We start from the raw sequence: 14,101 nt of genomic DNA, 5'->3' as shown, positions 1-14,101 counted from the left end.
CCCATAGAACCCATTTACATTCACACATCTGGAGATCAGAGGTCAAGGGATCCCTTTGAAAATGGACATGCCAGTTTTTCCTTGCCAACATTTGGCGCAAGTTTGGAGCGTTATTTAGCCTTCCAGACAAGGTAGTATGACATGGTTGGTACCGATGGATTCCTTAGGTTTTCTAGTTTCATAAGATACCAGTTTCTTCACTCTATCCGGAGGCTGTGGCTCAGAGGGTAGAGCAGGTTGTCCACCAATCGGTAGGTCGGTGGTTCGATTCTCGCTGCTCCGGTCACATGTCGATGTGTCCTTGAGCAAGACACCCCAAATTGTTCCCGAAGACAGCCATTGGTGTGTGAATGAGTATTTAGATTACATCCTGATGGGCAGGTTGGCACCTTAGCAGCCTCTGCCATCAGTGTATGAATGTGTGTGTGAATGGGTGAATGCTGACATGTAGTGTAAAGCGCTTTGAGTGGTCAGATGACTAGAAAGCGCAATATAAATGCAAGTCCATTTACCATTAACCATCCCGCTGAGTCCGCTACAACCTAAAAATTGCAAGTTGTGTTAATGCGTTAAAAGTAACTAGTGACGATAAAACAAATTTGCGTTAAAGCGTTATTATCACGTTAACTTTGACATCCCTAGTCTTGTGTGAAACCAAAAGTCAACGTTGACTTATTGTGAAGTAACATAACGTTACGTAACGTTATGTAAGCGTAAATTGACACATAGAAAAGTGATGCTGGAGGGGTAACTAGAGTGTCATAGTTTGATGTGTAAGGCCACTGACCAAGCGTCGGTATTTGATGAGTTGTGAGTGAGAATGTATTGCAGAAGGAGATGTGCTAATCGTTAAATATAGGGATACAGTGCACGTTTTCAGAAGAGTCCGTCCTTGGAAGGATTTCAGCGCCAGAAATAGTTGTGAAAAAAAATGAAAAAAAGAGCTGAGAGTTCAAACCCTGGCTCCTCACCTCCACATCGCTGGCCAATCACGGCGTGAAGTGGGTGTGAATTTAAGATTTTTGGAAAGTTACAGAAAAGGTTGGCCACAGCTCCCCCAATCAGACATCTGAAAGGTGTGGGGGACGGGGTTGCCGAGGCAATTCAACCATCCGACAAGCAGTTCTGATGAAGAACACTGGCAGCTTTAGCCTCTACCAGAAGAAATGCACCTCCTGATGAGTCCAGTTGTCTTATTTTCATGCTGTGTCTTGTTAGCTGCCAGCTAGATGCTGGTGTATGTGACATGTGGGTACAGAGGTTTAGAGCTGGTTGAAGGCTCCTTCAAAGGAGTGCTGAGTAACAAAAGTAATGTAATGAGTAACTAAATACAGTAGTAAACTTACATAATTGATTCAATTGTTTAAAGTAACTTGGCCAATGCTGGTACATACATGCATGAGCACAGCCTAAACAATGGGCTGTGGGTTGTGGTTACAAATTTGAAGCATGAATCGTTACTCCTCCTGTGTAGACAGCTATATTGGGAACATTTGTTATGTCAGAAACATGTGAGACAGACAACTGTTAATGCCAAGTTCAGACTACTTGATATCGACTCAGTAATTCTCCAATCTAACAGACATGGAGCATGTGGTACAAAGTGGAGAAGTGATGAAATCAATCCCACTTTTTTGGTGTGATACACCCTTCACACATGTGTATGCTGCTCACCTTCACACCATGAAAGGTTGCGGCTTTGCCGCCTTTCAGAGAAACCCGGATTATGAGACATTGATTGTTGGTGATGTCAGTGAAGTATGTCTGTGGCACTTCCTTTACCAATCACACATGATGCACATCCAACGATTTGTGAAAGACTGAAGCCAAGTCAGTGGAAGACAGTGATCATTTAAAACTACGAAAGCATTGTCTAATCTGATCCCAGCTATCTAAAAGAGACGCAGCTGAAACGTGCGTGACTCACGCGGGCAGTGTGTCTGCTCTAACCTGTTAACATGGACGCCGAAATAAAAAACAACAGGTAACGCAGCCGCCACGCGCTCCTGATATTCCCTGTGTGTCTCGGGCCTTAGAGTGATGAGACTAATAGATAAAAGAATGAAGGAATTTTTTCTAACACAGCGCAGGTCTCATCAGCTGCACATCACACCGCCCAGTATGATGGGAAATGAAACTGGCATTCGCCTCAAAGAATATATGATGTTCCTCTGATAGACAGATGATGGCCATGACACACAAGAGTGTGCCAGCAATAGGCAGGGAGGATGACTGAAAGCTGATGTAAACAATGTAGTTGGTCACTTCTTTCGCCTGAGTCAACTCTATGCACTGAATGTAGAACATGAGATGCCGTTAAAAGCTCCTATTCATTAGTAAGTAGACCTTTGAGCTTTGATTCCCTTCACTAAATATTGTTCCCGAAGGTCAAGAATGAACATCCACACAGATTCAAACAGCTTTGCAACGGTTTTATGAGGAGGGAAATGCATTCAGCATCCTTGTTAGGCCTCAAGGATACATACAATTATGTATATAGGTGAGAAATACTATGAACGTAACTGTGCTTGTTTACAAGAAACCTCCACAGGGAACCTTTAACACGGTTGTATGCCTCTGCCAACCAGTCGGACGGATGTGCGGACAACCCAAAAACATAATGCCTCCGGCCACAGCTGTCGCGGAGGCGTAAAAAGTTCCAATGTGGTGCCTGACATGCTGACTACACATGCAGCGCCTGATCCAAAACACACTTGACATTTTATATTTATATTTATAGGGATGTGTTTCAGGTGCTTATCTTGAGACTTCCAATGAGAGCAACAGGGGGGGAAAAAAAAGAGTTCAATTCCCACATCACAAACACCGTCAAATTATACCCATCTGAACCACACAGCTGCAGTTATGAAATCCAAATGACATTTAAATGTGCACCTCCAACAGAACATACACCTACTGCTGGTTCACACATACACATGGCCGTATGAGACGTGGTGCTTTAACGTGGGTTTGAGAGGCAGAGCGATGCCTGCTTGCTCGTTGTGTAAGAGTGGAGGAGGAGGACGAGGTGGAGAGAGGTGCATCCACACAGTCATGACGCGAGTCGGAAGAGATGGCTGTGACAATTCTACCCGTCTCCTGCATGTGCCCAGCCATGTTTGTGAGGAATGTTGATTTCTCTGCTTTCTAGTAATTGCTTACACCGTTGTGATGTGATTACACAGCACAGTAATTACCAGTTCCATGACTCGGAGGCCTGTAGTGTCGCGCCGGTAGACATGTGGAAATGGTGGATTAAGACGCTGCAGCTGTGTGTGTTCACTTAAGGGATCTCCCGTGTTGCTGGTCCATACGGTCACACTGGGTGTGGTGATCCTCATGTTGGTGTGGTATGAATATTCAAACAAGTTATCCTAATTAAATGAAAAAATAGGCCTTCCAAAACGACCCATACAAACGTTTTATGACCATTTGTTAACAGCAAGACAACATCCCTGCCTTCAGAGACCGTTGTGACTGTTGAACAAGACTAAGGGCCATATTTAAACCATCTATAGCGTGTGGTCTAAAGTGCATGGCGCAAGTGCATTTAGGGCGTGTCCAGCTACACTTTTGCTAGTTAAGCGGCGCATAATCTGGGTGCAATGTAAGGCATAAGGGACAAAGGGGTTGTATTTAGTCTCTTAATTAATAATAGATGTGTTTTGGGCGTAACAGGAACCAAACCAATCACAGTGCCATCTCCCATTCCCTTTAAAAGCCAGGTGCGTCTGCACATTGGCACATTGAAAAAGCGAGCCGTTTTCTGCTGAGGAAACGGATCTGCTTGTGCAAAGTGAAAGTGCGCTAGCAGATGTATGTGGTACTTCAGTCCTCTGTCCCATCAACAACTCCATTTGACTGCATATGAGCGAACGCACCGTTAGCCTCTTTAACCGGTGCAGGTGGCACGGGGGGGGGGGGGCAAAATTCATTATATGATAATAAACACGAGGCCAAATAATGAGAAATATGTATTGATAAATAATGAAAACTGTATTACTGTCTGATGCAACCCACGGGGAGACTCAGACCGGCTGAGCGGAATCCTCCGTGGGCTGCATTACGCACGGACTTGTAGCCGGGCGCTGCCGGAGAGGAGGTGGGTAGTGCGTAGATCCATCAGCCTCAAACAGGGAACAGCAGCCTACGTCTACACATTCACACACAGAGGGATGATGGGAGGAGACGCCACAGAGGCATGTGTGCACCGTGATCTCTCTGGTCACGGCGGTGATGCCAGTGAGCGGAGGAGCGCTGAGAGAGCGCTGCAGGTTGCAGAATGCCTGAGAGCCTCTTTTTATTATATTCTGAACTGTCACCTGCCGCCTGAATTTATTTTTTCCTTAAAATAAATAAAAACATTGTTCTAGCGCCGACACAGTTTAACTGAGGAGGAGGAGCGCTGCTGTGTGCGTAACAAGCAGAGTGTACGCGTGTTGTGAACCTGCCTGTAGACATATCTTACTATCTGAATAATGGACCCTTTAATAACAGGAAAATACTGCGGCAGACTTTAGACCAGGTTTTTGTTGGTCAATCGCTTTCTGCTGCCTCAAGTTGCGTCAATGCTCCAACAAAGCACCTGACCACACCTCATTTTAAGACCAACATGCCCATTGGTGCACAGATGGGCGCAAGTACATTTCCTACTTACACAAAGTGGGCGCTGGGTGTGAGAATGACAACTGCGTTGGTCTGAAACCAGCAATGACAGTTGTGCCGCTTTGCACCGCTTGTAAGATAGGGCCCTCAGACTCTACAGTCATGCTAGTAGCTCTGTGAATCTGCTCTTAAACACAGCAGCGCTTTGAGCTGTATCCTGTCATCAGCATGCTAACAGGCTCACAGTGACAATGTCAGCAGACTCATCTACTGCTCTCAGTTCACTAATATCTATGTCTGATTACGCTACAGGATATATGAGGGGTTTTTTTCCCCATAGCCTTTCTCTATTTTATTTTTTATTAATTTGTGCAAAACGATAGATAAAAAAAAAATCTACATGATACAAACAAATAGGACAATTACAATGACACTTAATTTGTAGCTTTTTCATAAGTTAACGCTGGCTGACGTAGCATGTTGGATTTATGAATGATAAACTTCACATTTCATCAGCTTTGTGCTTTTTTTTTTTAATAATGTATGATTAGCTGATATTTCTAGCAGCACACATGACACAAATCAAACAAAAGATCTGCGTACTTTATTAAAAGCTCCAAGCAATTTTAACTGTGCAACATTTTGATCTAACGGAGATCTTTGTCAGGAATGATGAAATCATTGTAATCATGTTGTTTGTTTGCTAACACGTTCATCCGTCTGATGACACAACGTTTTGTTCCTCAACAAAAGAAAACACATAGTGAACAGACAAGACTATATTTTACTGGAACACCACCATGAATACATTCACATTCATGTTGCATTGAAATCTTTCATTAGATCAACTTTTTGTCAAGTTTATGGTTTGTTTAGTTTTCTGCTTGATGAAAATAAAACCGACTGGACAGGCCGTAAGTAAAAAAAGTGTCAGTATTGTTTTAGTTATTGTATTAATACCCGTCATTTCCTGATAATTTACAGACAGAACTGGAGAGAACTGTGTCGTCTGATTATAGGGAAACTATACACAACGTTCTAAGACAGTTCATCTAGAGTTTCATGTATAAGCAGTTGTTTATTACCAAAGTCATGTTCCTGAAAGAACTGCTCAATTCAGATAAAACTTGGGAAACAGAACGTATCAGCTAACTCAGTAAATCAAATCTAAAAGATCCAGATCATTTCAAGACTTTCCTTTTGATGTGTTGGGGATTGTTGGGGTGGACTTCAGTTAAGTAGAACTCTGCATTGGTCTTTTATACTGAACCTTTCAGAATGCTTTCATATATCATATAAAATTAGATTATTATCACCTATGTAATTTGCATATGAAAAACATTGCCATCCTTCTAATTATTTATTAGTTATTGAGTCCTACACCGATAAATAAGAGTGGGAATCTTAAAAGAAGACAGAATAAGGGTCTGTTGTCACCCTATTTTGTAAAAATCATGAGATCAGTCGACTTCTATTAAACAGGTTGAAATGATCTAACCCCAATGGCTGATTATTTAACTTGTTTTAAGAAAATGAGACTCAGTACAAATACATTCTTGCTAAGATGAAGATTTTTTTTTTGCAGTGTGTGCAATGTTAAAATGCTAATTTACAAAGGTATTCCAGCAATCAGTTAAATGGGTAAAAAGTGCAATATGTCCCTCTGAAATGTGGTGGAGTAGAGGGGGAAATACTCAGGTACAGTACATGCAATCCACAACTGTATTTACGTAAAGTACTTTCCACCACCAGTAATATGTGAACAATTTCAAATAATAATTCAAGTAACTATTTGCCACAGTATTTATGTTTCACTTGCTCTTGTTTCGTTTCAGTTCCTTTCCATCTTGCTGTAGAGTCTATCTGGTATTATGATGTGCAGCAGCAGGCCGTCAGTCAGTCGGGGGGCGCTCTCCTCCAAACACAGCCCAGTGTCCTCTGCCATGTTACAGCCAGAACACAGTGAATGCCTAATGCGCTAACAAAGACAATGACACTCAGGGGGTGTCGGCCATTAATCTACTTAGACTTTTTGCCGTGTGCATTTCTACGATTACAGGGGCGGGTCAAATTCTATTAACCGTGAGATTTGACTTTTTTTTTTGCCTGAAGACAGGCGGGCAGATGGTGGGTTACCATTCTAACCACGGGCACAAACAACGCTTGCTTTTATTTCATAAAACTCCAGAGTATTGCTTCTTGCAGAGGAACACACGTGTGTGTGTGTGTGTGTGTGTGTGTGTGTGTGTGTGTGTGTGTGTGTGTGTGTGTGTGTGTGTGTGTGTGCGTGCGTGCGTGCGTGCGTGCGTGCGTGCGCGTGCGTGCGTGCGTGCGTGTGTGTGAGAGCGAGAGATTAGTGCACTATCCATGCATATGGCCTTTTGCAGTGTGACTGGATGGAGATCAGATAGTCCTCAATATGTTACTGCAGTTAATCATGAAGACCCAGGGAGAGTTGAGTAGAGAGTGTGAGGGATGTCGCTGGCTGTGTGGATGGGTGGAGGTCAAGGGTGTGATTTCACAGGATATTCTCAAAACCATTTTAGACCCCAACCACTACTCCCTGTAAGGTTACTGCTCAGCCATCTTAAACCTGATGAGAGAATGATCTGTCTTGAGTAATATCTATACACTAATTCATGGTTCATTCACTTCAAGTGTTATCAACCGCTCAAAATCAGCTTTTGGAGAGACGCAACCCGATGTCACGCATGCGTAACAAGCAGCAATCAATGGGCCATTCAAATCAAATTGATCGATGAAATGAGTGTCACTCCAATGGGACATTTAGGATTCCCATACACTGCCGGTGAGCAGGCAACATTAAAATGCCATTTGCAGCAATGTCCGGTTTTCCAAACGTACCAGGAACAATTGACTGTACATGTTGCAATAAGGGCACCTCGGGACCACTTTCATTCTGCCAGTGTTCAGATCATTTGTGAAAATGGTATTGACAGATGTAGAGGCTATATGGCCAGGCTCCCGTGACAAGTTTATACTGTCTCAAAGCAGTGGAGAGAGAAAACTGCAAGCTGGTGCAGTATCAGATGGATGGCTTCTTGGTAAGATTTATGCCATAAATAAATAAAAAAAATGCATGTGTAGTATTTGTTAGTCTGTTGTGCTTCACTTTTTATAGCAACACACTCTCACTCCAAACTCATCAAATACGCGGGGTACGCTCTAGGTACCCCTCTAGTGTCAGTTTTGGACTTGTCAGGGACGGCGTGCCAGATTCCCGCTCGTTGCAATGCACAGTGTCTTTTCAAAATGAAACTTCCGTGTTCACGGGAAACGTAGAGTTTCCGCTTGTTACTTGCATACAGTCTCTTTTCAACATAAACTTATAACGTAGGTTTACTAAAATTTGAGGTTTACTTTGGTTGAAATAAGTATGTTTGTAATGTAAAATAAGTATGTATATTACATAACTGGCATTACTTAGTGTGTAAGTAGCATGAAACTAATGTCAAATAGGTCAACGTTGACTTGGTTTCATACGGGACATGAACAGTGGTCTCCTGGGTGAAGGTCCTCTTTGTTTCACCAGATAATATCCTAAATGAATCTTGAAAAGAGACAGTTTTCCTCAATTGTGGATATCATTATGAAGAGTAACAATTGTTTCCAGAACCAGCATCTTCTCCTATACTTCACTACTTCAGTATTGTGTAACTGAAGGTGCAATATCTTAAGTTACACACCCAGCTTTATAGATATGAACTGACAGTTACTTGCTCTATTCAAACAGTCAATTCAGTCAATAGACCCTCATCAAGAAAACTTGCGGTTGGTTCTTACAATCTGCGTGATGCTTTCTTTCTGTCCCCCAAACACTGTACAACAGATTGTTCTATTTTGAGTGCCATTTTATTGCTAAAATGATTTGTATGTTTTTGGCCCCTGGAAAATTTGACTCCCTTTGGGGTAAGAAAGGCTTGCAATTAGCATTCACTATATAGGGAAATGAAACTAACTCATCTACATGTAAACCCCAGATAACAATATCAATAGTATTGTTATTAATGTGTCTTGAATGTCATCAAATTGTGTCATAACAATCAGTTAATGTTAAGGTTTACCAAGGAGAGAACTGTTGCAACTGCAAAAAAACTACCGTTTAAAACAAAAGCTCTATAGTTAATGAGCTCTAAAAGTTACCATTACATTCTTGAATCAGGAAGTCTTCTGACTGGTTTCTGGAACAATCTTCCAAAACACAAAGCTGCTACATAACACAACAAATCATCCCGGGTGTAATTTGCATCAGTCGGAGGCACTGGATGTGTTGTTTGCATCCAGCATCAATACTGCTGGAGGAAAATGGGCAGTTAAAAATAAAAGCAGCCAAGCATTGTCAGTAGGTTTCCAAGGCGATCATAAAAAAAATGTTCAATAGAATTGATGACATGCCAGCCAACACAGTGGGATATAATGCATTTTAAACAGACGCAATCATCTCAGATTGGCCACTTTGTCATCAGCTTTGAATCTGGTAATTGCTGGCAGCTCAACTCAAAAAGAATAATCAATATGAAAGAGGGCGATGAAACAAAGAGAAAATAAGGAAAGCAGAGATAAATGTAACCCTTACACTGATCTGGACCAGCAAGTATATACAATGAAAGTGTACGGGTTGCTGGGAACAAGAAAAAGGGGTTAATGCAAGTCAACGCGTTATTATAACCTTATTATTATTTACGTTTACGTAAATCCATTCATACGTCATGCTTGTCGGCAAGGAGGTTAAATAATGCACCAAATTTACGTTAAATGTTGCAGAGAAAAAAAACTGGTATGTGAATGTAAATGGGTTCTATGGGTACCCACGAGTCTCCCCTTTACAGACATGCCCACTTTATGATCATCACATGCAGTTTGGGGCAAGTCATAGTCAAGTCAGCACACTGACAGCTGTTGTTGCCTGTTGGGCTGCAGTTTGCCATGTTATGATTTGAGCATATTGTTTTATGCTAAATGCAGTACCTGTGAGGGTTTCTGGACAATATCTGTCATTGTTTTGTGTTGTTCATTGATTTACAATAATAAATATATACATACATTTGCATAAAGCAGCATATTTGTCCACTCCCACGTTGATAAGAGTGTTAAATACTGAACTAATCTCCCTTTAAGGTTCATTTGAAAGGATAAAAAATGTGCGAATAATTGCAATTAACTTTGGACAATCATGTGATTAATCGCGATTAAATACTTTAATCAGTTGACGGCGCTAGCGATTATATATTATTACGTGCATTAATGCTTAAAGCTTCTACGAGGAACTGTCATTTTTTGTGTTGATTTTGATCCCTGTGGACAAAAGCAGGAGTGTTTCCAACACCAGACTCCCTTTAGAAAGCCTCTCGTTTTACTGCAGCGGGGGAATCAGACCCGATGACGGGCATTAAGAATAACTCTATAGAATCTTCTCACTGATGTTCTCGTTTACTTACAGTATGTAGGTCATATTGAGGTATCAGTATTACATTGAGACTGTTTCATAACCAGTTAAAAGTTCCGCACAGTAACTTTAAAATAAGAGCTCATTTTTGAGTACATTTTTTTAATGGGGCTGAAACTAATGACTATTTTCATTATCGATTTTTTTGTTTTTTAATGGATTGTTTGCTTTTTAAGATGTAAGAAATAAGTTATCCAGAGCTTAAAGTTACACCTACAGATATCGTGTTTTGTCTGACTAAAAGTCCAAACATAAAAATGATTCAGTTCTCTGGAATTTAAGACAACGGAACGGCGGCACATGATCCCATCTGAAAAGCTGAAACAATAACATTTTTAGCATTTGGGCAAATTTGATATACTGTTGGTAGTTCTTTGTTTTTTCAATGCATAATCATTTTACAAGTTGTTCATATGTTACTGTATGTATTACAATTTCAATTTGTAAAGTAGCTTGTTGCTGTCTAGCTGCTGGGAATATGCAGTGGAGTAAAAACTAATATATAGCAATGTTTCTCTCTGAAATGTTGCATAGAGGTATAGAGTGTCCTGAAATGAGACTACTCAAGTACAGATATCTCAAAAGCATGCTCAAGAACAGTAAGTGAGTAAATGCTAAAATACTTAGTTACCATCCTTGGTGTGTGTGTGTGTGTGTGTGTGTGTGTGTGTGTGTGTGTGTGTGTGTTACTCACAGACTCTGCCGTAGCTCTGCTGTATCTCTAGATGTCCCCAGTGACTGAAGATTCTTCTCTAGTGTGACAACTGGAGGAACAATACAAACATTGAATGTATCCGGAACACTTCAATCTTAAAGAAAAACCTTCCATTCATTCTACAAACTTATTATGAAACAATTTCAAGTCTTAATTAAACTCAAATCTGAATTAAAGATTACTTTAACACTCATATAGAGCAAATTCTAATAATTGTTTAAAAGAACTTCTCACCATTTCATCCTTTGGGAAATGGGTAAATATACTGGATATAAAGAGAAACGACACCATACTGGCACACAGAAAATAGAGAAAAGGTTTAGAATTGATGAAGATATCCATCACCAAATAATCCTGTTTTAAACCTACACCACTTATAAAAATAACCCTAAACCAAAGCAATCATTCTACAACTACCTGTATGCCAAATTTAAACATATTACTAAAACTAATAAACTGATATATTATATTATTATAACTAATACATCCAACAATCAAGCATTAATCCTTACATTACCTTAATCCAAATTTAATGTAGCACTTATTTCAATACACACTTAAAGGGACTGTTTGTAAGAATCAGAAATGTCTTGTTAACAGCTTCACCTGTGGCCGTTAAGTCAACGGAAGTCAGCGTCCTGTTGCTCGCGCTTGTGCTCGCTCTACATAGACATGAACGAGCATCGCTCAAAACAGTGAGGAGACACACGTCAGCTAAAAGCACAATATCACTCTATATTTCAGCTGCTTGGCAGTAATGTTAGCTGACCAGACCAAGGTCTCTCCATGAATCAATGCTGATCCTAGTGTTGGCTTTTCCTACCTCAGCCTCCCGACCGCGGCCGGAGGGAACAGGGGAGACGCCGGAGTTTTGGTCGGAGACGATAACGTTTCTCTCTGCGGAGCCCCGTCACTTCACCAGACACGGGAAACCTCTGTTGGTCTGGAGGAGCTGCAGCAGTTATTTCTGCACAAACGTCCACTGAACATTCACTAGATATTCTCAGAGCTAAACTAACTCTTCTGCAGGGTGTAGTGTGCGCGCATGCACGTGAGAGGTAGAGCGAGAGAGTGAGAACGAGCGCGGTGTGTGAGTGAAGGCAGGCAGAGGAGCAGAGTACAGCAGAGACTCCGGTCCTGGAGACCAAAGCTACGGTCTCCCCCGCGTCCTCCAACCGCGGCCAACACTGTTTAACAGACGGGCTTCACTAGATACAACCAAGAGGTTTTGGTGCTTCTGTGTAGTTTGTGTTGGAACAGTGTAGCAACACGCGAGCACGCATGGGACACCGACCCGATTTATACATGTAAGAAGATACAAACAGTTCCTTTAATCCTAAAGTAATCTAAACCTTAATTGATAACTAGTACTAAAACTACCTCACCTCAAATGGTCTCAAAGTATTTATGTTAGCACAACAACAAATGCATGCACACACACACACACACACACACACACACGCAGCTTTAGTGATGAGTGTTTTTTTTTACCGTTGGCGTTGATCTGGAAGATATTGGAGGAGGTCTCCTGAAAGACATCTTGCAGTTCTGAGGGGCTGACCTGTGTGGCTTTGGAGAAAACATGATATCAGCAAACACTTCTCAGCCCAGTGGAGCGTGACACTGCAGCACACAGAGAGCTGATCACACAGTGACGGCATGTAGAGACAACGGACTTTCTACTTTCCTTTATCAAAACATTTTTAGATTAAGTTATTTTGAAGTTATGTTAGCGATGTGTTGTTCTTAGTTTCCATAGTTACTTTAAGCCCAACTATGATGTTTTTCCTAAGCCTAACTAAGTGGTTTGTTACCTAAATGTAACCACGACGACAAGAGAAAACACTCAAAATGTGTTAGTTATCATCACATGCAGAATGTCCTTAAAATGTTTGCATGAGATCAGGTTGATTTAACCCTCTGAGACCCACAATAGACACGTTTTTTTAAACATGATCTATGATTCTATCTTTAAAACCGAACCTGCTACAGCTTCTGAAAGAAAGTAAAGTCGTCGTGATCGCGGGTCTCTGATGGTTAACAGTAGTTTGAATTCATGCTACAATCACAGATCTACTATCATAACATCCTGTGGTTGGTCTGTTCGCTTTCACCGCTGACTCTATATTCTCTGTGCTGAATAAATAAAAACCTGGGCATGGATGGCACCATTTTATTTGCCATCTCAGTCTCATTTCTGCTTATGCAATATGCCCAAATCTGCTTTTTTTTCTCAAATTCAAACAATGGTGAACTGTTAAACACATCAGACTCAGCTGACAAAGGGAGTTTTACATAATAAACGTAATGATTTTAAAGAACTGAGACAATCATTCATTAATTAGTGACAGGAGATAGTAGAAAAAAATACATTTACAATAATGTATTTAAATATGGTGTATTGTTATTATAATGAATACATGTGGAAATTGAATGGACATCAAAGTCTGCGGGAGCCTGTTGTGCAGAATTTAACTGCAGTGATGATGATAGAGTAGATGGGGGAAAATGGCATGGCACTAAGCCACAGGCTGGCAGCAGGAGTGGTGAGTCTACTGTAGGAGCTATGTGGGCAGCGCCATTTTCCGTTTTCAAAAGCACATGTCAGTGCAAATGACAGGGAGGGTTAATGGCCTGGAGCCATTACAGCGAGCTGAGATCAACATCACGACCTGTATAAGCTGCACGCACAAGCCATCTCACCCACCCTTTTGTCAGATACTGATACTGAAATTACTGCAATTACTGCAGTTTTTTCCTGACATGGTCAAAAGTGCAGCGCTATAGACAACATGTAGAGGTTGGAAATGCCCACAAGTCTGCGTATGTGTGAGGAGAGGTGGATCAAATATCAGCATGAAGGCCAGAGACAAAGCAGAGCTGGACAACGCTATCCATGCTGTGGGCTGGAGGAAGAACAGTGAGATCTCCACTGTACATCTCAAGTCATTAACTCCACTCACTGAGCTATACTGACAAATCGTCCAGGTAATAACATGATTGCATGCGGTCAGTCGAGCAGCGTTACAAGATTGTGATACATTTGGAAATGGGTCATTTTTCAACTGAGAGACATTTAGTGCATTTTTTAATGTTATCTCAGCACACACACACACACACACACACACACACACACACACACACACACACACTCGTCTTCAACGCACGCTTCGTCCATCTTTCATTTAGCATGATGGATGGATATCCAGTGTGCACGCTACAGCGGAGGTGGCCTGGCCTATCAGCCTATCACAGGACCACAGTGTATATGTTCAGTGCTCGGATCCCATTCTCCTACTCAGCACACATCACAA

General features: G+C 41.4%; 1 protein-coding gene across 5 annotated transcripts in view; it reads right to left on the bottom strand.

Annotated features, from left to right (window-relative positions):
- The window catches only part of tsnare1 (T-SNARE Domain Containing 1), a 153,342-nt gene that overhangs the window by 89,978 nt on the left and 49,263 nt on the right, over positions 1-14,101 (bottom strand). For all 5 annotated transcript variants that reach the window (XM_037785345.1, XM_037785347.1, XM_037785346.1 and 2 more), the window contains exons 3-4: positions 12,279-12,356; positions 10,767-10,836 (exon numbers count right to left, since the gene is read on the bottom strand). In XM_037785345.1, the coding sequence (XP_037641273.1) occupies positions 10,767-10,836; positions 12,279-12,356 (148 nt within the window). The remainder of the gene's footprint in view (positions 1-10,766; positions 10,837-12,278; positions 12,357-14,101) is intronic.

Source organism: Sebastes umbrosus, chromosome 11 (assembly GCF_015220745.1).
Source record: "Sebastes umbrosus isolate fSebUmb1 chromosome 11, fSebUmb1.pri, whole genome shotgun sequence".
NCBI classification, from domain to species: Eukaryota; Metazoa; Chordata; class Actinopteri; order Perciformes; family Sebastidae; genus Sebastes; species Sebastes umbrosus.
Note: the sequence above shows the minus strand (reverse complement) of the source record. Positions and strands in the feature narration are given on the sequence as shown.